The sequence below is a fragment of the Cryptotermes secundus genome, unplaced genomic scaffold, assembly GCF_002891405.2.
Source record: "Cryptotermes secundus unplaced genomic scaffold, Csec_1.0 scaffold246, whole genome shotgun sequence".
Taxonomy (NCBI): Eukaryota; Metazoa; Arthropoda; class Insecta; order Blattodea; family Kalotermitidae; genus Cryptotermes; species Cryptotermes secundus.
The window spans coordinates 231,107-257,699 of NW_019742444.1; the positions used below are offsets into that span (position 1 = coordinate 231,107).

The 26,593-nt window shown below is 37.9% G+C and overlaps 1 protein-coding gene across 1 annotated transcript in view; it reads right to left on the reverse strand.

The window, feature by feature from the left end:
* LOC111873120 (ubiquitin carboxyl-terminal hydrolase 7) overlaps positions 1-26,593 on the reverse strand; it is a 54,072-nt gene that overhangs the window by 20,175 nt on the left and 7,304 nt on the right. Inside the window, exons 4-12 of the mRNA XM_023867549.2 lie at positions 23,476-23,572; positions 22,527-22,645; positions 20,846-20,989; positions 19,603-19,788; positions 16,878-16,958; positions 16,700-16,790; positions 16,287-16,479; positions 13,016-13,169; positions 10,561-10,755 (exon numbers count right to left, since the gene is read on the reverse strand). Coding sequence (XP_023723317.1) covers positions 10,561-10,755; positions 13,016-13,169; positions 16,287-16,479; positions 16,700-16,790; positions 16,878-16,958; positions 19,603-19,788; positions 20,846-20,989; positions 22,527-22,645; positions 23,476-23,572 — 1,260 coding nt within the window. The remainder of the gene's footprint in view (positions 1-10,560; positions 10,756-13,015; positions 13,170-16,286; positions 16,480-16,699; positions 16,791-16,877; positions 16,959-19,602; positions 19,789-20,845; positions 20,990-22,526; positions 22,646-23,475; positions 23,573-26,593) is intronic.

Genomic DNA, 26,593 nt, shown 5'->3' on the forward strand with positions numbered 1-26,593 from the left:
ATTTGTGTCGTATCAGGAAACTGAAGGTTTAAAAGAACTTCACATTCTCATTGAACTATACTTCAAACTAGGCAGAAGTGATACTGAAACCTAAACTTCTGTGATATTAGACAACAAGGTGGGGCATTCAGCTCATTGATCCACAAGCAAAACTAATGAAAATATGGCACAAATTAAGAGAATTGTTCATGAAAGCAAATGTGTGACTATCCATGACTTGGTTAATGAAGTGAAAACTTGTCTGGATCATGCCAAAGCAATGAAAAAAATCTGAACACATGATAGACTGCTGAAGAAATCTTGCCATGTCTGCTAACTGGATTAATGTGTGTATAAACCTTCAAGAAAAAAACTTAATAAAGATGCATAGTTCCCCACAAGACTTTCTTGTACAAAACTCATGCTGGAACTGAAGGGGAGGGGATCTGATGACACCATAATTCAAGAATACGCTTTGGCTGCACTTGCCAAGTTCAAAACAAACGTGTTCTACCCCACAACAGCACAACTGCTACATCATGTCGTAAGGGAACATCATCATAGGGCATGGCATGAAAGAGAGAGTAAATATGGTTACCACAGTGAAGAGAGTACATTCCAAAAGTTATCTCATCACACCAGATAATAGTGTTTGCACAATACTTTCATATGTCATCAGCAACTGCACAAATTAAGTTTATATGCAGCTACAAATGCTACAAGTGATAATAATAAATGCTTCAAAACTGTAATATTAGTAATGACATTAAAATATATGAGATCTTTCAATGGGAGCCATATAAAAATGTAATTCAAAGTTATACTTATGAGGTGGATTTTTTTTCAATTTACCTAATCCATCCAGCCACACTATAGCCCTGGGATCAGCTCAGCCTCTAACAGAAATGAGTACCAGGAATATTCTTTGGGGTAAAGGGTGGCCGGCATGTAAGGCTGACAACCTTACCGCCATCTATGAGCCGACTGTCTAGAAAATGTGGGAACCTCAACAACTCACAACCCTATGGGCCTCCATGGCCTGTTACAGGGATAGATTTACTTTTTTTTTTTTTACTTAATAATGTTAATTTTCTCATCACAACTATTTGAAACAGCTAGAATTCAGAATTCTGTACACAAGCACAGATTACAAAATTCAAACCTTGTTATTTAAGTAAAGGCAGGATAATGGTACCAAACTAAGCGTCTGTAACCCTTCCGCAACAATCTTCAAACCAACTGATGATTTCTACAACTTTATGTAAACATCACCCTACTGAAGGATGTCCTATTTAATTTCCTAACATCAGTAAATCCAGCATGATGGCAGTAGGAACACCTGGGTTTTCAAAGTGTAGGATTGATAAAAGGTTAATCAAAAATGTGAAGCATAATAGATCATTAAAGTTTGCAGTACAAGGGCTGCATTATTATGGTCCAACCCTTATGCATGCATTCATTCATTCAACTCCTGAGATGGAAGCAATACTAGTTCCACTTAATGTACGAATGTGAAATTTTAACAGTAATCCAGATTGAAATTTTCAAACTTAAAATGTACTTATAATGAATGTATATAAAATAGTTGTGATATGATATGTTCACATAACATCTGACCCGTGATGTTTTCGTTAAGAATTTGTTAGTATTGTAAAAGAGAGGCCTGCCATGCAATACATGAAGCTTTGCTGTAAAAATGTTCGATAGCTTCTGAAATTTTTATTTTTTGGATATACACATATGATCTCATGTGCTGGCTGCTAGGCCACATAGTACAACTGGAGTAACAGACAATACATTCAAGTTAAAAATTTGTTGTGCCTAACACTAAAATTAAAAATGTGTTACATTAACAACAAAGAGATCTAATTCTTTTATATAATATACCGTTAAATTAAGTATTTGTAGTTATGTGATGGAGATAATTAAATCAAATATCTATATTATGAACAGGTCTTTTGTATTAATTTATGATTGTGACAATGATAAGCATATATCTGCATAAATTTGACCATATTTGAATATTTTATGTACAAATCTTGTACTGTGACTGTATTGCATGTTGATGGGTCCTTTGTTTTTATGTATGTGTTTATGTATTTTGACATGTTCTATTCCTATGGCATGCATGACCTGAAAGGATCCATGGAATTTAAAAAAACGTGAAAAGTAAAAATTGGCATGCAAAGAAACAGCTAAACATCTTAAGTCCCATGAACCTAAAAAGACCTATAGAGAATTTTAGCAAAAGTTTCACATATTACTTTTTTGTTTTAATGTTCATATGAGTTCAAGATTTCAAGGTTACCAATAAAATGTATCTTAAACTTCATATTATTAATCTGAAGATGCACAATCATCCACATATCCCTGCAGGTCAACATGTATGCAATGAGAAGCAAGTCACTATATGCCTTCATAATTAGGGAGATATGTTATATTCTGGGTGGGGGGGGGGCGTTCCATACAAAATATAGCAAATCTCTAGAATAATTTCTGTACATGTCCATCTTCAGATATCCTACATGATCAAACAACATAAAAGCCAATGACACTGGGTAAGCTTCATGTTTGTACATTTATGATGTATGTATGAAGATTTGAGTTGAACTTGACCCATAATAGCATGTGAGACATTTAACAGATTGATTATATTGTGAATGTTTTGTGAGACATTTGGGAGACTGATTATATGTTGTGTTTTGTGTATGGCATACTCTCAATGATAATTCTGTTGCCTGACAAGTGTTTTGGGCTCTGAGGTTGAAGATTTATAAGTCGGTTTTGTAAGAGCTTTGTATAGTATAATATGACTAAAATAAGATCTTGTGAAGATATAATGGACAAGAATTTTATAAGAATGAGCTCAACCTATCAAAACATGGGACAGCAAGTTCTGCTCAATGCCAAACAGGGCTTATCGTTGATTCCAAATGAGAAGGCAGGGCATACTGCAGATACTTAGCTTAATTATCCACACAGCAGTAAAGCAAAACCAGTCAAGAATTCAAAGGGAAGTTTCATAATTTGTTACATAATGTTTCATTCTGTTAACTTCCTCTGCTTTCTCCTGTATTCCTTTTCAGCCTTACAATTTATAGAATGATGTGTTAAGGACAACATTTATGTACAAATAGTCAACCGTAAACCACTTTCTTTATATAGTATACTATACCTCACATATCCAAACCAAAACACTGTAATTTCTCACACAACAGACATAATACAATGACCAAAATATTGGCCATACATTTGTGGACCTATTACCTAGCCTACATTAATGCAACATGTTAAGACTCAACAATTTGTTACGGTAACCCAAAATTGTGTAATAATGATAAAACTCTGGCTTACAAAATGATTTCAAATTGAGACATTATGGCACAAAGCCAGAACTGTGGAGCAAGAAGAAGCATCCATTGCTAGGCTAAACAGCCAGCCATTGTTAAGCAACAGCTCTGTAAATAGGTTTCCAAGGCAACAAAATCAGATGAAGGCTATCAGACATGAATGCAACAATAGAGAAACTGCTGCAGGCGGTGTTCTCCATTGGGTCTGTCCCAAGGCTATACCAGGAACTAAGGCTGATGGGAGGACAGGCAAGTTCTGAGTCGAAGTGAGTGCTAGCCTGTGATAGCGAGTGGTTAGCAGTCAACACTGTGAGTGAGTCTGCAGGCAGTCTTCAGTCAGTACTTGCCAGTGGTGGCTACAGTCAATGGCCAGGAGTTGCAGCTGAGTCATGAGAGTCACCGCCCAGTAAGGATGTGACCACGGAAGCTGAGGAATCTACGGAGCTGGGAGCCGTTACCAAGCAATGACTGGTGAAGACAGCAGACTGAGAAGCCTTGCAAGCTGTAGCGAATTAAGTGTGTAAATCAGTGAAAATGTTGTAGTTATGGTTCACAAGAGTCCAATAAATCCAATTATCAATCTAAACTCTGTGTGTAATCACTTAACACATGGAAATATACACAGTATAAATGGAAACGTGTTCTATAGCAGTTGGCAATGCAGAGGTCTGGGGGGTCTTATGATGCAGTTGAATGCAAAAGAAACATCCCCCTGCAGAAGAAGCACAGAAATGACGTCAGTAATTCAGTGTTTCTGAGGTTCAAAGGTATTATTTAATGTAAATGGACTCGCAGGAAGCAGAAATGACATACATGGCAGTGGATAATGTACTGTAGCTTGTAAGACAGATTGTTATACAATGAGCTAGCAGCTAACTCTTACAGGTGCAATAGCATGAATTCAGAAGCATTCGGTTGAAACAGCATTTTTTCTTCTGGGGAAAAGTACAAGAATGCAAAGACTTTTATTCTGGCAGAATAATACAGTAGGTGCCAAAATGTACAGTACTGAAATGAAAAGACGTCCTGTTGATACCACTGTCTATTCATGTAAAGGCCCCTTGCATGACAGAACCTTCTCAAATCCTGAAGAAATGGTCCAATCACCATGTCCCTGTAGCGTTACTGGGTGACGGTAAGAGCACTGACTTCCTCATCCTCAATGAAATAGAGGCCTAATATACCGTGTGCTGAGACGGCACACCATATCGTCACACGTGTACTACGTAGCAGTTTCTGGACGATAACATCTGGCCGCTTAAAACCAAGGAAGCGAGTTGTCTGGCGACCGCTTCCATATGAGCGGAAATAATACTCAACTATGATACCTTCTCCTCCGTAGAGAGACCCATTTCCAACAACTGCACAATACAACTTCCTTTTCACTACTGGGAACACGTGCAGCTGGAGCAAAGCCCCATCAACAAACGCACATGTGCGTTCGAGATGTGTGTGTTTCAGTACTGCATATTTTGGCGCATACTGTAATTTCTCATGGTACAGTAGATACATGGAATATAACTGTCTACAGTAACTTTCAAAAAGAAAAATGTGTTTGTAGGAATTACATATGGCAGTAAATGCTGTCTTTAAGAATTCACTACATACATGAAAACATTGGTTTTCAAAGGTAATTAGTACAAAAACAAAAAATATACATAATGTTTACTGAGTCACGGAGCAACAGTTCCTAAACAACAATGAACGCAATCATGTTACATGTGTGAACTTACATTATGACGGTACAAAAGAAAATACTGACATATAAACCAGTTATATATATATGACCTTCTACCATCTTTGTGACATATCTATGATGCACATCAGAAGTTAATTCAGGATCCATATACAGTTACTGTCAATAACAGATAATGGCTGTACTGAGGCAATATAAAATTCCATGAAATGTAAGGTTCAGTTTAGCGCCATCACTTGAATGAATGCCCAAAACAGATAAGGGCAAACTGAACCTCAAATCACAGCCTCATGATTTTCTTATTTTGGGTCAGAGATGTTGTTAAGTCACTTCATTTTTTTCAGCAACACAAATTTATGCTTTGCATACTGTAACAATTTGATGAATGTAACTTTTCACTGTTGGAGACGTGCATAAAGTAACTTGCTACCCCAATCAGTTGGTTCAGTTTTAATGTAAATGGGGAACTGATTATGGTGACAACTTCCTGTTTCCAAAGTCCTATTAGCATTCAGTGCACTAAAGGTTTTGGATTAATTATTACAGTAATAATTTATTTTCATTCCACTGTTTTCATCAATACTGAAATAAATATCACTGAATTCTTATCTAGAGATAACCATAACCTTCATTATGCAAACCAACAAACAGCAGGACCTAGAAGGAAACTGAAGAAATGACCTAGGAAGACAAACACCAATCACAGAAGCTATGTTGTCAGAAAACAGACATCCTGCAGAATCATTTCAACCTCTGTCCCTTTAACACTAATGGCAGCCTTTACCACCTTAATCAGCAATATGATTATGGATGGATTTCAATGTTCCGTAATACTTTCATGATTTTAGGCAGAATTTTATAGACTCAAAATGGCAAAACAGCAGCTGCACATTATACAACCATGCAGTGACTATAAGATGTAAACAAACTAGAACTGATGCAAAGCTCATTGTTTTTAGAATAAAAGTCCCAAGCTTGTATGAGGGAGAGTAACTACACCGGTCACAGATGGAAGTAAAACAGTTGTAATGGACATGATAGGTTTTCTATGTGTATCACTGGGCAGCAACACAGTCCAGCTTATTCAGTGGATAGTTTCAGTAGCCAATATGGTGACCATGCTTGAGGAGTACATACCGAAGAGCAGAATTCTGTTGCCCATTTTTTGTGGGAAAAAGGACTCAAATGAAAAGGATATTCATAAAGAAATGTTTCCTGCTTACAGTGGGAAATGTTTGTCATGTAAAGAAGTTCACAACTGGGTTCAGAAATTCTATCAACAACATTAAAAAATCACAGGTGATGAAACTGAGGTGTGGAATTGGCTAAGCCAACAGTCAAAACACTTCTATGCTGTGGGTTTTTATGCACTGGTGAAGAGATGGGACAAGTGTATGAATGTTGGTAAAGGATATGTTGAGAGATAAACGTCTTTTCCAGGTTCGAATACCACATGGTTTAAATTTTATATTCATTTATGAGCTATTTACTGACTCTCCCTCATACAATTTATAAGACTGTGTTCAGTATAGGCAACCAAACCCAAACTGTCATAAAAAGAACCCACAATAACTGAAAGTGTGAGATTCATCTGAATAGAGGACAATGTTTGTGGGTTCCTAATATGTAACAGTGTGGTGATTAATGCAATCCAAATATCAGAACCATAAATGTATGGCAAGGGCAACCTCCTTCACACTTAGAAAAGCTGTGGGTACATGAAGGACTAAAAATGTAGAAATGAAGACCACTCAATAACAGAAGGTTACTACAGACATATGCTTTACTTACTGATGGCGTCAATATCTCAGACTGTGCCAAATGACAGGCTGATTAGTAAATAATGAAGTGCAAAGGATATGGAAAGCAATGGTCACGGCCTAATTTCAGATACTACACTGCCATTTTCCTGGAGTGAGGAAAACCATGAAAACCTTAGCATGGACATTCTTCAAGGGTGACATTTATGGCATTCACTGTACTTCTGTTTTTTTCTAACCTCGTTATTTAACAATGCCATCAGAGACTACAGTGTCAATGAGAGGATGGGTAATAAATTTGGGGCAGCTGGTGGAATGAGACTTGGGGCGGGAAACCAAAGTTCTTGAAGAAAATCCACAGCGTGACTTCATCCACCACAAATACCATGTGACCTGACCTGGGATGAAATTCTAACCGCCATGGTGGAAAGCTAGGAACTAATTCTTTGAGCTACAATACAGCCACTACTATAACTAGCATTAAATCATTCAATAATTTAAAAGTAGGTTCAGGATCGTAGTCAACCAAACTTTATGTCATAAATTCTGATGGTATGCAGATCTGTTTTGATAAAACTGTTCATGCTTTATACAATCTACAATGAAAATGTGATTTGGTGGCCACTCTTTTCTAGTCCCAGCCAAAACCCATTATGAACAATGTGTTGTTTCCCATATTCTGTGACTTTTAAATTATCAAATAATGAAAATTTAATATAAGAATTCAGTTGAATACGACTGACTGAAATAACATTCAATATACACATATTCTCTCTGCTGGAAGTTGTTCTTGCATGGCCACTCTGTTTATTTCATGTAAACACTTATTCCAGAGATGAATATATTATTCTTATGTAATTGTATTTATGTAGAAATGATTTGACTACTTGTGTAAACACAGTAGTGTAGTTGGTTCAGGCACTATGGTACAAGCCTAAAGGTCGTGGGTTCAATTCCCAATGAAGTCAATGGATATTTCATTTGACCTAATCCTTCTAGCCACCCTATGGCCCCTGGATCAACTGTCTCTCACAGAACTGAGTACCAGGGAGTCCTCACTGGGGCACAAGACCATCAGTATATAAAGGCTGTCAACCTCACTGCCATCTGTGAGCTGAATGCCTAGAAAACGTGGGAGCCTTGACATCCCACAATCATATGGCCTTCCACAGCTTGTTTACATGGATAAGTAATAGCAGACCATACATATGTACAACAAAAGTATTCTGAATAATTTTGCATGAATGCCATTTCATGAAAACCTGTATTTAGTGTAATAAAAATTTTGCTATAGATTCATTAAATAGGAGTTTAACTGTACCAATTTTATATTGAATCTTTCTGATATAAAGCTGAACACAAAGATTTAAAGAGTGTACTTTGAAACGATATGACTTGTCATAAGACTACTGGCAACTTGAACAACAACTTTCGACTCCATATTCATGTAAATTACAGCTTTCAGTATTCAATTAAAATGAGTTAACAAATTACATAATAAAAGGTTTCATTCCATAATATCCATGTTTTATAACAAAACCACAACGAACAGGAACCAACCTTCATCAAGTCAGGTCTCAGCTGAAATACATGGTTGTCTCCAATCCTTTACTGTGGTTAAGTGCTCTGTTCTCCTGCCTTACCTTACACTGAATGACGCAACATGTTACTACTATGTGCCTACTGATAATACAACTGTCATAACGTGTGCATTTGTAAAATTGCTACATAACCCCAAAATCAATTTAACTGAAAATATAAAAAATGACACAGCACAGACAGTAACTGGTTTACATAAGTTGTGCTATTTCACTCCCTGGGTAAAGGAAATATTTGGGTTTGAGTAATACAGTACTAATTTAGCTGTCAATAGGCCGCACCATAGCTCAAGAGGTTAGTCACTGGCTTCCCAGTGCATTAATGCATCAGGATGCTGAAATATAACATTAGCTGTCGAAGGCCAATGTATACCAAGTCACATGCACAATTTTCTGTGAAGAGTACAATACATAACAATGCAACAAAAAGGATACAAGTAGCATAAGTTCTGTATTATCAGTCAGTACTTCTGACAAGTGAACTACTATTACCTACATTTCATTCTTCTCAACCAGGAACAAGCAGATTTTTCTTAATATGAAAAGATATCACTGAATCATAATAAATTTAAATTCTTTTGGCATAGATGGATGAGTAAATGTAAAACACAAGGGGAGAATACCTGTACATTGCAAGGATATTATTTAAATTAATTTAATTCATTANTCTGGCGAAAACAAGAAAACAGTTCCCCCCTTTTTACTGTCCTGATATTTTTATTTGGACTACAATATATACCTGGCTCCCTCATCCACTAACTTCAAGGCAGCTTTTAAACTGTGTGACAAAAAGGAAATGGATGAACTTGTCAAGTTTTAATGTTAGAATACCAATATACATGAAAGGTTTAAATGAATGGCTTCAGAACTACACATTCCATTTAGTATGATATTCACACCATACTTAAAATCATATTAGTGAAATACTGCAATAAAACTGAGGTGGTGTCCTAAATAATTGTATATGACTATCATTTCCCTGTTCCATAGCTGATCATAATTTAGAAAACATACAAGTTTTGTCATTGGCTGCTATGACTACACTGCATCACTGAACTCCCTAAAGTAAAAAAAGTAAAGGTATCCCTGTAACAGGACGTGGAGGCCCATAGGGTTGTGAGATGTTGAGGTTCCCACATTTTCTAGACAATCGGCTCATAGATGGTGGTGAGGTTGTCAGCCTTACACACTGGCCGCCCTTTACCCCCAAAGAATATTCCTGGTACTCATTTCTGTTAGAGGCTGAGTCGACCCCAGGGCCACACTGCAGCTGGAAGGATTAAGGAAATTGAAAAAATCTACCTCACCAGGATTCGATCCCGTGACCTTCCAGCTTGTAGATAACTCTCAAAGGTTTAACAAACTTAGATCAGACCAATCACAGAGACACAGTAACAAAGTGTTGTTGTTCCATTATCCAGGAGAATGGAAGCTCCAATTCTACATTTACTGTAGTGAAATATTTGAAAATTTAATCCTTGAAATTCATGTTTCCCAACATAATACCAGATTCAGGCCTGTGATCTAGATTCAACCAACAACCTCCCCACCACAATAAAAAAATTATCCAGTAACTTTGTGTTTTAAAAACTTCATATAAGTATGTGCAACAAATTTTCTTAATATGCATACAGGTTACCTACTTTGTGCCTACTGTCTAAATAAGAGGCTTTTAGAATTAAATTGTCTATTACTTCCTCCTTAAAAATAAATGCAATTTCCCACCCTTGCTGTTTAACCATCACTGTTTTCACATTCTGAAGGTATTATAAAATTATTACAGACCAATTTTAGTGGAGACATGTAGGCATATTTTTCTTTCCTATATTGGTTTCTCAAATTAAATCTGACAACTAGTGTTTTACTTGCTTAGGTCAATATAAAAACAGAACAGCAACAGAATTACTTGAAAAGAATTTTAATGCAAATTTATAATGACCATTTGAATACAATCTCATTACTAACTGGAGAACAGAGACAAAACCAAAGTTATACAAAAGGCACCTACACTATGTTGTATGGCTAAATTTTGGAACAAAACACATGTGATTTTTTTAGAATCAACAGAAGGATTGGCAAAAATTGTGATAATCAGGTACTAATCAATCAGAGCACATGGTTTTGGAGTCCAATGAAACGGAAAGCTGCTGCTTCTTCTTATTGCTCTCGAGTCTCACCTCCTGTGGAATGTCCTCCTCAGTCACTTCCTGTAGTACGTTTTTCAGCTCTGAATCACGGATGTACACCAACATGTAGGCGTTGGTGCAGTGTTTCACTGTCATATTCATATCATCATCATGGCCACCAAAGTTGTGATCAATTGCCTCCTGTTTTGTGCATCTTGATACCACATCATCATCAAATTTGCACCACTGAAATTCAAAACATGCAGTTCTGATTCTATATTCTGTCATTCTGTCAGACAAAAAGTCCAGTATGAGCTCCTGAAAACTTAGAACTCAGGTTTTAGAATTATTAGTTCTAATAAGAGACAAAAACTCTGTCAATCTTAGAGAGGAATAAAGTTTCTCAATCACTGTCACGAAAGTTGTCCCTCCTAACGAATTAGGCACCACAACCATGAAGGCGTATGGGGGAGTGGATGTACAGATTCACGTTTTCTTGACCTTGGCACTAGTTTGAGGTGAGTGGTCAGCTTCACACCCTTGTCGCTTTACCCCCAGGGAAAGAGCCCCCAGTACCCATTGGATAGGAGGTTGGGTGGATCCCTGAGCCAGTCTGGACAACTTCGAGGAAAGAAAATTCTTGCACTCCTCCCCAGACTCAAACTCAAGACACCTCGGTCATCCAGCCCGTAACCAGTTGCTATACCAATTGTGCTATCCTGTCTCCCTCAGTCAATGTCATAACATTTATAAAAGACTACTACTCCATAACATACATAAAATTATAGAAGCAACACTTGGTAAGGTCCAACATGCACTCTGTTGTGAAAGACCGGTAACACATTTAACCTTTACAAATAAATTGAGACACACCTCAAGTGAGGAAATAAATTAGTAGTTGTATTTTTACATTCCGAAAAGATCAGCAGTATAGAGACTTATGATGTTATACAAGGAGGTTCTTAGCTTTCTTGACCAGTTCACGGCTCTGCACCTGCAGAGATACTTAAACATGCAAAATAATCACTACAGGAGTTCCAAGAATCCACATCTAACCCATGAAGTCCTGCTCCATCCAGTGAAATCTGATGTCTGGTGTGCTGTAAGTGCAAGGTTTGTTGGACTTGATGTTTTTTAATGAAACAATTAACTGCGAAAGATATGTACAGGTCATTCTCATTCAATTCTTTCCAGTGTTAAAAGAAGAAAAGCCTACGGATGTTATCAACAAGACTCAACTACTGCCTACACTGCACAGGTCTATGCAGGCTTTGTCTGATGTCTTCGAGGACAGGCTTATAAGCAGTGGTATTTGGCCAGCATGTTCACCCGATCTTAATCTTTGTGATATTTTCTTCTGGAGTTGTTTGAAGGACAAAGTTTACAACAGTAACCCCCAAACAGAAGAACTAAAAGAAAATATTCGTAGGTAAATTGCAAATAATCCCACAGAATGGCTTCAAAGTGTAAATCAGCACCTTTTCCACCAGTGCAAGGAATGTCTATGCCCAGAGGGACAGCATTTTCAACACCACCTCTGATCTGTGAATTGTAACTATGTACTTCATTCCAAATGTTATCGGTCAAGAGGGATACTGATTCATCAGCAAAATTCATATGCACCTTGCAACTGGTGGTACACTGGTCACCATGAACTGCTCAACAAAGGTAAGAACCTCTATATACTTATCAGCCCCTAAGACCAAAGTATAAATTTTCACCTTAGTGAGAATACCAAATCTCCAAGAGGCAATATAAGAAACAGGGGGAACTAATTCATCTAGTGACGCATAACATGCATTACTTTCCCTACAAAAAATACCACCTACAATCTCCCAAAAACTTTTACACCAGAAGTCTATAATGTAAATATGACAAAACCCTGGAATGTGTGAAGTCTGACACAGCCAGATTTTTTCTTGTACAATAGTGCAATATCAGAATTAGTGGCATACGCATGGGGTAGAACCACAAATAAAATGTTGAATTATTAAGTACCTTGGCATTTGCAGGCACTCACACAAACTCACATGTTCAGAGAACGTGTCACTTGTGTAACATGAAGATATGTTAATCCATGTAAGATCTGAGGCTTTCACGGCGGTGACTATGAAGAAAGCAGTCTTCTGGGATTTGCCACCGTGTATATGTGGTGTTAACCGACGTTTCGGAGGAACGTATCGCCTCCATCTTCAGGGTAGAAGAAGAAGTATAAGAAATCTGCAAGCGAAGAGACCGTGAGAACCGGTACAAGCAGACTGCTTGTTAACACCACATATACACGGCGCCAAATCCCAGAAGACTGCTTTCTTCATATGTTAATCCAATTATAACATTCAGTGTCTACACTGAAAAATTTCCTTTATCTCGGCACAGTGAAAGGCAAATACACCAAAATTCATGACGTGCATATCTAGGTTCAAAAACTCTATGGATCTTAAATCATTATTCGCACTCCAATACATGTCTTCATTACATTTTGAATTCAGTGCCTCCGTGTGCATACCTTGCCATCACCCTTAGGATTAATGAAGACAACATAGTGGCCTCCATGGTTATCACCACTGTGGACCAATACTGCATGCAACGTGTAGTCTGCTCGTGTTGGCTCTTGTGGCTGCAGATATGACTCTAGGTTTATCTTTTCATAGAATTCAAACCTGCAATAAATACAAAATTTGTAAAAGAAAGAAGAAAACAGTTAAATAAGAAATATGGTGAAACATGTATTAAGTGTTCGTGGAGGCTATTAATAGGTCTCAGAACAACTATGTCCATTCAACATACACTCAATTTTCAACATCATTGCTCATACTTTTTTTTTTACATTTGGCATTCCCATTAATGTGTAAAAAAAAGTTAAGCTATCACTGTACCAGGCCATGAAGGCACATAGGGTTGTGAGACGTTGAGGGTCCCACATTATCTAGACAATTGGCTCAAAGATGGCGGTAAAGTTGTCAGTCTTACGTGCCGGCCACGCTTTACTATCCAGGAAAAGTATTTAATTAATTCCTGGTACTCATTTCTGTTAGAGGCTGAGTGAACCCTAGTGCCATAGTGCGGCTTGAAGGATTGGGTCAATTGAAAAAATCCAATGACCTCATCAGGACTTGAACCCGCGACCTTCCAGTTTGTGTACGTAAGAATAATACTGCTCAATTTAAAAGCCTTTAAAAAATATGAATAGAACTACACTTATGTTGGTACTTGTAAAAAAATAACATTAATAAAATATGTTTTTGATGATGTTCCAGCAAGCTTCAATTCTCAACAACAGTATCTTTAAATACACAGAGGAGGACTGATTGACGCCTGCATTATATTAGCTCCATATGTTAACATCATCATTAGAATTTTAGTGACTACACATGGGACTTAGATTGGGAATTGGATTTACTGGATGCTTATAAACCATAATTATAACACTATCACTAATCTACACCCTTTACAATTCACGAGAGCACATGCTAATCCTTCTCAGTTCGTCTTCATTGGCCGTAGCTAGGTTGCGGCTCCCAACAAAGTAGATTCTTCGGATGTGTTCAGTGGCTCCTTTCCTTGCTGGGTGGCGACTCACCTATGACAGCAACTCCCTCATAATTCTGAACTGGCAACAGTGACAGGTAAGCTGCTGCTGACCCTAGCCAGCAGAGTTATTCTTGGTTCTGAGTCCCGTGGGACTCAATACTGGCCTTTACTGGTCCTTGTTATATAGCCTCCAGTTGGGCGCAACAGAAAACACTGTTTCCAGCAGTTCCTCCACTGTTGTGTCACATGTTTGTTGTTGCGGAAACATGTTTACTGAGCCACTGCCTTGGAATGAAGTACATATTATTAAGTGTTTACCCAGCCATTGCCTAGCAACAGCTGCCTCTTTCAATCATCTTTTCACATTGCTCTCCCAAGCAGCCCTAAGGCATACTGCAATTTCTTCTTCCTTTCCATAATGTTTTGTCACCATTTCCCAGAGTCTGATGGAAGACCTGACTGTTAGTGATCTCTAGCTCCAGGGTCTGCCTAAGCGTCTCGTTGACAGTTGTACTACTTCACAGACACAGCTGCTGTTTTATGCCTAGGTCTCTTATGTTGTTGCTGCTGCATTCTGGCCATGTCCATCTTCTCTTCCCAAATGTCGGTCATTCAGGGGCTTCATGCAGAACACTGTTGGTTGGCCTCCAACTCCTCTGGACAGGCCTCCATCTTGGCCACTATTTCTTTTCACCCAGCTTTCATTATGGCCAATAACAACTTCCCATGGCTGGTTATCATCATCTTGGCCTTCAATACTTCCTGGTCAGCTTCCATCTTTCCTGGACATGCCCCCTTCTTGGCCTATTTTCCTGGCTGGTCTCCAACACTGCCTTCATTTTTTCTTGAGAGGCTTTCATTTCTTCTCAAATGGTCTTCATCGATTCTGGAAGGGCTTCTACCTTTTCTTGCTCGGTTTGACTTGGCCTTAATATAAGCTTGTAGATCCCATATGGCAGCTATCAGATCTTCCATGCCAGATACAGTGAGCTATCGCACCGGCTCCAACAAAATCAATCCAACAATCCAATTAACACATTGACCCAATCCAACTTCTGACACCATTTGCCACATGTTAGTGACTAGATATGGGGTTTGGATTGATCATTGGATTTATTGCAATTGCACACTTACAACTTCAAACTGCAAGCAATTATAACGCTACTGTCAATCCACACATTTTACAATTCACAAGAGCAGATGCTGATTCTTCTCAGTTCATCTTCACTAGAGGCTGCCTGGTAACAGCTACCCTCTTCTGCTCGTGTCGCTACTGGCTGGCGACCGTCTCACAACTAACCCAGTGCTCCAAATGTACCCATTGGCTGGTAACACCCACAGCTAACCCATGACAGAAACTCCTTCATATTCTCCACTGTTACTGTTGCATCATGCATTCACTGTCATGGGAACATGTTTATCAATCCATTGCCTCATGGCAGATCAAGTATTATTATGTGCTTACAGAGCCAATGACTAGCAACGGATGCCTCATTCAGTCATTATCACAGTATTTTATGATCAGCTCAATTGTATGCATCTGATCTAAACATGTAAAATTATTTATAGTCTTATTTCACAACTGGACAGTATTGACAATAACCACACAATACTGAAACATACTGGTTTTCTAAATTATTAATTAATTAAAAATTTGAAATGCCTGACACAATTCTTATCAGCAATAATATTTTCTATCAAATACTGCTTTCCTTTCGTTGGGTGAGAAACATGTACAGGTATTATAGTGTAATTTAGCCAACCAACTCCGTAGTCTAGGGGTAACGTTCCCACCTCATGACTCAAGGTAAGCGGGTTCAAACCTGGCAGAGGTCATGGAATTTTTAAGGGCGGAAAAATTCAGTCAAGTCCTCCGGGAGGGACTTTAAGCCGTGGGTCCCGTGTCGTAGCTTTACGGCATGTAAAAGAACCTCATGCCTCAAGGAGGCCTCTGAGCCAAATTATAAGGACATTTCCCACCCAACAATAGTCTCTAACACCTCTGGTAGATGGGGGAAGCATCTAGATACCGCTGAGCCAGTAGAGGTCGAACTCGCTGGCTGAGTCGGGACTGATGGCAGGCACCAGTACTGGTAGGGTATAGACTGGTAGAATATCACAGGGGGACATACAATAGACCACTGTTCGCGGTGCATGGGGAAACCCACCCCCTCCAATAATAATAATAATAATAATAATAATAATAGGCAACCAACTTAACTGTTTAAATTTTGCTACCTACTCACCTGTCATTGAACTTCACAGAACAATCAGTTATGGGGTCATACTGGAACCTCATAAGGTGTAGATGTAATACAGGAGGAAATGAAGCAAAGATAACACCCTTCTCAGCATCTTGTAGTCCGTGTTCACCTGCATCATACTTGTTATCTCCGTCAAGCACCTCAGTCGCAATATAGTCATGGAAAGACTCTTCAACTGAACAAGGAAAATAATTTCTTACAGGAATCTTTCAACTGCTTTTGGTTCAATTCCGTTATCTAGCTACATATGCACAAAGTAAAGTTTTAAAATTCATATCAATGGAACTGTGTCCGCAGGTATTATTGTTACTTACTGCTTACTGAAAACAAGGAATACATAGAACAAGTAGTTTAACATTTCCAGTGAAAAAAAAAAAGTCAAATCTAATACTCACTATTTTTCTTTCCTTTAATATTCAGTTGGATGTCATAAAAAGTTTCCACTCTTGTTGATTTGTAATCAATATTTTTGCATTTTATGAAAGACTGAAACATAATAGGAGTATGATTAAGTCATAAATTTTCATCACCAGCTTCTCACTTTGCACATAAGAAAACATGAAAAGTACTTACAACCATCTTCCCTTCAAAGAGCTTGGGAACTGTTCCTTCCACACAAGTCCCCTTCATCTTGCTTTCCAACTTGTCTAGCAACTGAAAGCAGGTAGCATAACTGTCACATTTGAAGAGCAATAATATATTCATAGCCTCATAATTGATTTAAAGGTTTGCACAAGAATCTGTACATAAGAATGAAACAAGAAATTCTGGAAACAGCTTGTAACACCTTATCTGTTCTGACTCCATGTATGGAGAAAGGCTAACAACAATTATAATCCAATATGATATGGCACTTGTCATGATGGTGAATCTGAAGATTATGGTCTTCTGGGATGTGAAACCATGTAGTCTAGTAGACAATGCCCATGTTTTTAGACCTGGCCATTCTCGAACAGAATGCACACTGGATACGATCAAGTCTACTAAAGGTATGATTCGCAAGAAGCGTCTCTTCCGGCTGGGTGATGCGGCGGTCTGCACATGCGTAGAAGGAAATCATTCAGCCCCAGAGTCTCTGGATGTGCGGCCCTGGTCGACTGCCTACAAGACCAGTATAGCCGCACAGTCGCATGGATCACATCGCTTCGAGAGGATACAACAATGGCATTTTCAAGCACAGAAGACATTGTTTTAATTTAATTAGTGGCACATTCATCCTTCACTAGGTGCCTATTATTTAGGATGGTATTTAATCCCTCCTCTGATCTTGCTTTGAACAGGTCATACACAGATCTACACGTATTTCCACCATTCTCGTTCAATATCAGGATGTAAAAGTTCATTGTCTTCCTCATCTTCGAGCATCAGTAGACGAAGAACACCACTTTTATCCATGCATTTCCCTCTCATTACTGGGAAGTAATTATACCAATCACACCAAATCTACCCGATTACAGCCACGTCTTAGGAATGGTGCAATCGAAGAGCCGCTGCGGCTGGACTCGTGCAGCTGGATCACATGGCTCTAATCGCTTCTTGCGAACCATACCTTATGATAGGTACTACAGGTTGTGTATGGGTTATAACAGTGCCTTAGTTACAGTCCAACCTCCCTCCCTCTCACAATGAGCTGCAAGCAATGTTCCACTACTTCTTGCTTCTCCTCAAACACAACTGAGAGATATGGTTTAAGAATATGGCCTGTACCAACACTTCAGAATCTACTGTCTTCACCCTGAAATATTTTATAATTCAATAATTATCGAACTTCTCACAAACTTCTGTGCATTTCTCCATTCATGCAGATCCCTTCTACATGAAGTCGCGTGTAACTTCTCAACTCTGCTTCATTTCCGTGTGCGCCATTTTTAATAAAAAAATTTAAGCTTCATATAAAATATGTATATTTTTATTATCAGTTGCCATACCAAATTTTATATTCCTAGATGTAATGGTACATTAGTTACTTCCACTATGTGGATAGCTTCTCATAGAATAGATAAAGTGACCAACTTCACTATGACACGTGTAGACAACAGACTTTTATATGACGAACATTAACGGTTTGCTCCAGAGAAGAAACCTCATGGCCTATTTTTAGTGAATGGTGTGGCAATTCTCTTAAGCACCTGATAGAAATAGTAAGCAATTCAGAATATCCTTCAATATTGAAGTGAGCACTTCATACGTGCAGTTATACATACCAGGGATGTATGCAGTGAATCAGTTTAATGTAACCCCAGGCGAATGGCTTTTCTTACAATAATTCAAGGTCTTCACTTAATAAGGATTATGAAAAATTACATCTAAAAACTGTTCATTTTTGTATAAGACTTAAGACTTTATAAGACTTTATGATTAAATAATTTCTTCACATGAGTAGTTAAACTGTTCTACCCAAATAAATACTACTCCACAATCAACAGTATCAACTAATTTAAAAAATAATTCATGACATACGAAATGAATACTGAGAGAACTGATGAAGAATGCAACTATAGTGAGTCAATTAACAGTGATTTCAAAACTGCAGACTAAACAGTGTCAAATGGAAGGATGACAGATGAAATTGAAAGGATATGGAAGGAAGGGGTCATCGCCTAATTGAGACAATCAACTAAGATGTCGCAAGCATGTTCAACATGTATTGCGCTGAAGTGACTATGTTTGCTTCAACAATCAGTTTATCAGCTTATTTCAATTAAATATTTGTTTCTCAAATACAGTTAATTCACTACGAAAATACACTACTGAAGCATCTCAGCCACATTTTCTTGTCCAGGGTCACTTGCAAACATAGTTGTTGGACCACACTGATGGTAATATCCAGGGCCCAGATTTTGATGACATGTCATCTTTTTTTCCTTGTATCCTATGCGATGCTCTAAATATATAAATCTCGGATGAGCTGCTGGTTACAGAAATGTAAATTTTACATGTATTTTTTTTTACATTTTTAGGTTCAAGGTCATTTTTTTCATTTTGGGGGTAATTTTTTGGGCTTTTAAGGGTATTTCTTGTCATTTTTGGCCATTTTAGGGAATTTTTCTTCATATGTTTTCTGAAATGTGAATATGGAAGCAAAGTATTCTTTCTCTTTCTCCTTTAGGTCATTTTTCTGGATATTTTTGGTCATTTTATAGGTCATTTTTTAAATATTTTCAGGTCATCAAAATCCGGGCCCTGCATATTACATTTTTGGGCCATATTTTAGGTAATTTTTCTGGATTTTTTGGTCATTTTTTAAATATTTTCAGGTCATCAAAATCCGGGCCCTGGTAATATCTAATAAACTTACCACTCGCAAGAACTCCTGGACATCATGTTGCATGAATGAATCTAGTGTTTCCCATCCAAATGACTTAGTTAATTTCTTTGTGCCTACTGGTTTGTCACAGAACTGCAGTTCATGAAAGACTCGCTGCAATGCAAGAGCCACACTCTTGCTTGAGTCATCACTCTCTGTTGGCATCTTGTACACAGCCTGCAAAATATTGTAAAGGCATTGAAATTACTTACAGTTCACAGAAAATTTGCATTAACTTAATATCTACATAAATTTTGCTTCCACACATATTCTAAGAACAAATCCCCACAGTGGAACAAATTACCAAATAACGTGTAAAAATTATCACCTAAATTTTCATATAGGAACCACATAACACATACCAGCCCACAAAACTCCTACTAACATGCCTCATTTACATGTTTATGCAGCCATAGGATAACTGAATATGCTATTTTCCCATTTAGCCATGATCCCTCTCGATACAACTTCATCATTATTGCCAAACTGCTCTTCTTGAGTCACAGCCCTCCTTAGAAGATTCTGCCAGATTTGTTGTGAATTAGACCATCCAGTTGTCACTTCTTTGGATTTCACAACCATAATGTTTTAATAGTGCAAGGGCGTCAGCCTTGCATTCAACCCACAACCTGGAGGACCAGGTCTTGGCATGTAAGTCCCCCAGTGACAGAGTGGCTAAGTTACATCCCAGGCATTGAGTTCTGTTTTCAATGCCTTCCACAACTCGCGGGGCTATGGTGGAGGTATTCTAACCCTGAAGCCAGCAAATTTTCACCTCCATAATTTCAATACTTGACAAAAGGTAGTGAAGGATTCAAAATGTAAAGTTCCATCTTACATAATATTTTCAAATAAAATTCTGTTTGACCTTACATACAAGTATTTTCCTTAGCATTTTATTTTGTAACATAAATCTTGCAGTATGACACCATGTTCACAATGAAACAAAAATGAAGCCCCCTTCCTGCCCCCCCCCCCCACAAAGGCATGTTCAACAACAATTACCTCAAAGAAAATTAATTTTCCATCCCAGCGAAGTGTTATGCATATGGGCTATAATGTTACAAACTTTAGTATTATAGAAGCAAAAATATTTAAGTTTCCTGACTCTCAGTAACAGTTTACTCTTTTTAAACTACCAGGTCTTCCTTGTCAAGGCTTGTCAGTCTATCCAATTCTCTGCATATTGGCCATGAGACTATTATCAGTACACTTGTACATAATTATGCTGTACCTTTCGGAGTTGATTGGTGAAGTACAAGGTCTGCAAGAGAGAGTTCATGTAGCAGGTTGCACCCTGATTCTTCAGTCCAACATAGCCGGTATGTTTCTTCGAGTCCCAGCTCACACCATGAGGAGCATCTGCCACTACATGGACCTAGAACAAGAAAATTATTACAAATTAGAAGAATTAAATTGCATTTGCCTATTTCAAAATAGAGAGGCTGCTTCATAATTTCCAATAAAATTCACTGTAAATACAGTGCGCAAAAACTAAAAGCCTTATCTTCATAAGAACGTACTATTATCTAGTCTTCTATATAAGAATTATAATATGAAGAGGAATACAGATTGCAAACATACTGACCATTATATGGTTAGGGCAGGAAACTGGAAACATGAGATGTTCTTTTAGTTCTCTCTCAAATCGTATGTATAGCAAGTGTCCAAAAACCTGACAAATGGAAGAAGGCAGACCATCTAAAGGCCTCCTGAAGACAGGCTGAGCTGTCACCACCAGTTGAATGACAGAAGGGAAATACGTAAAGTGTATAACTGCAAAGGATAATGGGGGGGGGAGACAACATATCTTTACAAGACCAGTACTGATGGGCAGTTTAAGTCTTGTGTGTGATTTTAATCTTCTATTGATGGGTGCGCCTGAACCTGGTAAATCAGCTCCTGTGCTACCGTAGTGCAAAGCTTGGATGACAAACATTCAGCATCCTGCTGTATGCTATCAGGTCATGACACTTGTACAACTATCACATAGCACTCAAAAAGTAAGTTCTATACTATTTCATATAACTCACGTTTAAAAATTTATGATGTACAAATAATGTTAAAAACACCAAATTTCATTAAGAATTAATCCTCCTTTTTGATGTACTCAAACAGTCTTCTGGACTTTTTGGCCTGACAGCCTGGTAAGGATGAAGGATTCTGAAATGAAATTGTTCAGGAAAACATACTGTTAACTCCTAACAATAGAATGATGAGTCGTAAAGGTAATGACAACACGAATGACATGGGAGGGGACGCTTCTAGGCATCCATCCAGTGACTGCGACTACATCTCCACAGTGCGGTGCTTCATTAGTTAGGCGTAGGGATAACTTTACCTTTACCTTACCTTGCATGGTAGCGGCCTCCGTAGTCTAGGGGTAACGTTCCCACCTCATGACTCAAGGTACGCGGGTTCAAACCCGGCGGAGGCGGTGGAATTTTTAAGGGCGGAAAAATTCAGGGAACAAGTCCTCCGGGAAGGACTTTAAGCCGTGTGTCCCGTGTCGTAGATTTACGGCACGTAAAAGATCCTCATGTCTCTAGGAGACCTCTGAGTTAAATTAGACAACAATTTCCCACCCAAGTAGTTTCCAATGCCTCTGGTAGATGGGGGAAATATTGGGTACCGACGGCCGACCTCGTTGGCTGAACGGGGCTGATAGCACACAGCAGTACTGGTAGGGTATGGCAACAGCAGAAATTAAAGGGGGATGCACAATGGACCAATAACTGGTCTAAGTGCATGGGGAAACCCACCCCCTCTAATAATAGTAATAATAATAATAAATAATACCTTGCATGGTACTGATCATACAGAGAGAACAGATTTAAATGTCTGGGCACATGACAGGAGACTGAAAGCAAAATTAGGCTGTTGCATTAAATTACATAATAATGTAATGATCAAACCTCTAAAGTGATGGTATCATCCTTGATAAATCCTTTCTCTGGATCGAGTACATCTTGCCATGACATGAAGTGGCTAAAACCCCAATCATTTTCTTTGCTGTAGAACAGATGCTGAATTTCTGTCAAGAAAGAAAAACATTACTGAAATTTAATCAAAGCCTATTACAATTAACATATCAGACACTTTGTAAATGAAAAAGGAAAACTGGTATTTAGACACAAATTCTTATTATTAGTAAGCAAATGAAATGGATGTACATACAGGGAAGTTTTGAATCAAAAGCTTGTAGATGCAGGAGGGGGGGGATGCAGTTCTCCTTTTCATCAATGAAATGACATGAACCCAAGATTTTCTGTATGCGCACGCATGCATTATAAAACCACCTCTCATGAATACATGACCATTCTCACTAGTACTGTCAACTTCTGGATATTCTTCCACAAAACATTAATGATATTTTAAAAAACTTCCAACTGGATACCACATAACATGATATTTTAAAAATGGTTTGTAATAATGAAATAAATTTTAATTCACATTTTAAGCATCAAGATAGTTTATCCTCGAATCTAGGATGAGAACTGAATATATATTGCGACCTGAAATTTCAATAGAAAGTGGATATTACATCAAGGGTTGAATGCATGTGACAGACTGAATTGTCATGTCCTGATGCCAGATCCTCCTTGCAGATGACACACTGTTACACTTAATTCATAATACTTCATTTAAATTTAAACAGCAGTTGTACCAAACGCACAATCGAGACAATATTGGCAATGAATTACAAACAAATCTGCATATAGACTGGAAAAGAATTACAATGACAGGCAAGACAGTTAATATTAAAATGGTGGACACAAATCATGAGCATTTTAAGATGTAATATGAACTTAAAGTTCTTTAACAAAGCTCAAAGAATCTTGCTCCAATATCTAATTTACTTACTACGACTAAACAGCTCTCCATCTTCCTTCTGGCTAAGAAGCCGTAACTCAGCAACAGCATAACAACTCCATGATGATGATTCTGATTCGCCATTACACTAAAACAAAGGAATATAATGTAGTGTGCTTTGTAGAATTCTACAATCATGGGTAATGTACACGATTCCATTTACATACAGTAGTTTGCAGCTTCAGACAGCCCAATGGGGACTAATTACTGTACATATAAATCATTTTAAATTTTATTCCTTATATAATAATTGATTTAGCATCTCAGAATCACAAAACTTATGGTAGGCAAAGTCAAATCTCAAAGCCGTCCATCCTGTTTCTCTAATTACAGATGATTATTATTTTTGTAGCTATGTTAACATACATAACGAATGTACTGTTCCATACGGAAGAACCAAAAATGGATTCTAAAAATCATGGTGTTTTTCCATGGGATATAAATCATCACAGTGAAATTAAACTCAAACACTGTATTAGACATCAAAAATGTTAGGTAACTTATTCATTGCACAGTAGCAAGGATAGCCATGTGATAAAAGTTAAACTAATCAGACATCAATCTTCATTTCTGTTCTGTGTTTTTGCTTATGAATTTATGACTTAAGATAATTATTTTATGGTCACAATCTTGTGTGAAAATTCGAAAACAAAGGAATCAAGTGCCAGAATTTGGACAAACTAGAGACCAAGCATGAAGCTGATTAATTACAGTATAAAAGAGACACTGCTAGAAAAATGCATTGTTGTAAAGTTTCTCGGATGCATTGAAGTAAGTGGTAATGAAGACAGTGCAATAAATTGAATTGATCTCATATCACAACTCTCTGCCACAAATGTTGCCACCAGCTTCTGTGATGCTCCATTTAATATAATATAAATTTCATTATTCATATGGCCCATAAAATTTAACTAGCCACTAATGTGCACAATAGAACTGTCTTATGTCAGAGTAAACTCAGTTTCATAAAGAACATTATCTCTCAAATATTCACAATGGTAAAGAATGTCTGGCAGTTTGCAACACTAACATATTTACTCCTGCCTTAACAAACATTCTTTTATTGCACCATAGCTCAAGTTGTTAGTCGCTGGCTTCCCACTGCGGCGGCCTGGGTCTAATCCCGGGTCCGGTCAAGTGGGATTTGTGGTGGACAAAGTGGTGCTAGGGCAGGTTTTCTCTGAGTACTTCAGTTACCCCTGCCAATCTTCATTCCACCAATTGCTCCACAATCACCCTCACCTATCATCTGGGGCTGGTACAAGAGGTCACAAGTGGCCGCAGTACAAGGGACTTCGTCCCAGCCCACTAGCAATAAAAAAAAACATTCTTTTATGAGTGACAGTACCATGAAATTTCTTTTCCATGAAATACAACCAATACACTGCTGTAAAACTAAACAAGTTGTCACCAATTATAGAAAATAGTCCCCAAACCACTGACAAATAATTTTTCATAAAACTACATAACATATAAGGCAATTTGAAGTTGCTCTTAAAATGGTGGGGGGACAGCAATTTACATGACCCACTATCGACGTTCTAAACCACACATGAGAAAGTGAACTTCTCCAACTTAACTCCAGTGAAACAGTGAAATCTCAAATTCGTATTTCCTTATTTGCTTCTTCCTCCAATTTACACAATTTATACCTTCTTGCTTTACTTTATTCCCAACAAAACCATTAAAGTTGCCTGCCACTGGAGCAGTATACTTCAGCGTTCCAGAAGATTCCATGATCTAGGTTTTAATACCATTTATAATAAAGGAATTTGCATCTGTACCAATTTTCATGTCAACCGTAGGTTTGCTGCTAGCTTGTCAGTATGAAGTTCTGGTCACATGATCATACAATCCACATACATTCAAGGGTCAGTCACTTCTGAAATTTCAACACCTGCATGAGTCAGAAAGAAGCCTGAAGGAGAAGGCTTACCTTACACTTTCTCATGCCAATCATGTGTACTGTGGTTTGCATGGAAGAAAAGGAGATCCAAGTATTCATGGAAACACAGAGCATACAGTACTGGCAAGTGTAGCACTGTGGAACATGGTTTTCAGCAAGTGCAAACTGCTTTGTTACATGTGCAGGCAAAGAGCAGAACTAGATTCAGCCATCAATTCCAGTGAAAAAGCTGTAGTGAGCGAGAGTAATACACTGCACTACAGTCTCAACAAGTATAACTGTCTCACTATCATAACGGTGCAAATCTGAGAACTAAAGAATATACTGAAAGGTGCTTGATTTTGGGGAGTAACTCTGATGAAGCAATCTCATCTGGCATTGAAGACAACATGGCAAAGGGTGCAGTCAACAGCACTGAAAGCAGAAGTCAGAATAAAATTTGGTCAACCCTTGAAATTCTGGTCATGTTCACCCTTTCTGTGAATGTCCAAGTGCCCTGAAGATACATGAGGAACCACATGGGAACCAAGACATTGTACTAATTCTCCGATCCTTTATGAATGATCCAGCTGTTAGTGGCAGAGCAACAAACAGCCTGATCAATCATTAGACACAGCAGACAACGATGACACACAATTCCAGACATGACTGTACTGAAGTAGAATTTCTAGGATTAAACAGCACAAATGGGGCATGACATCATAGATATAATAAAAGATTATCGGTCCACTCTCCAACAGTTCCATATACACCATTTTTCAACCACTCAAAATTTAACGGAAATGAGTGCAATGGACCCACATTGTCAATTCACTCCAAAAGAGACGCCTAACACTTCAAGCTGGTAACATGACCAGCCTTGAAGCTCCATGTGCTAATCACTGGCCAGCTGTAAGATCGTAATTGTAAAGCCCAATGTTGAAAGTTTCTGTCTGTATAGGTCCTATTTATATTTACCACATAAATGTGATCTTCTGAATCAGAGTTTAAACAAAATACAGGAAGGAAATCATTTCTAGAAATAGAGTTGGACATCTGGATTTTGTTTTATTTCAGGAATCTATATATTTTTTTTAAACACCAATTTTACATCATTAAAAAAAATTAGAACCTGGCAATGTATGACCTTTCAAATAAGTTCTACTGTAGTATTTTAGAAGGAACAGTTCCAAAGATATATAATTTTCTGAACACTAATACCAC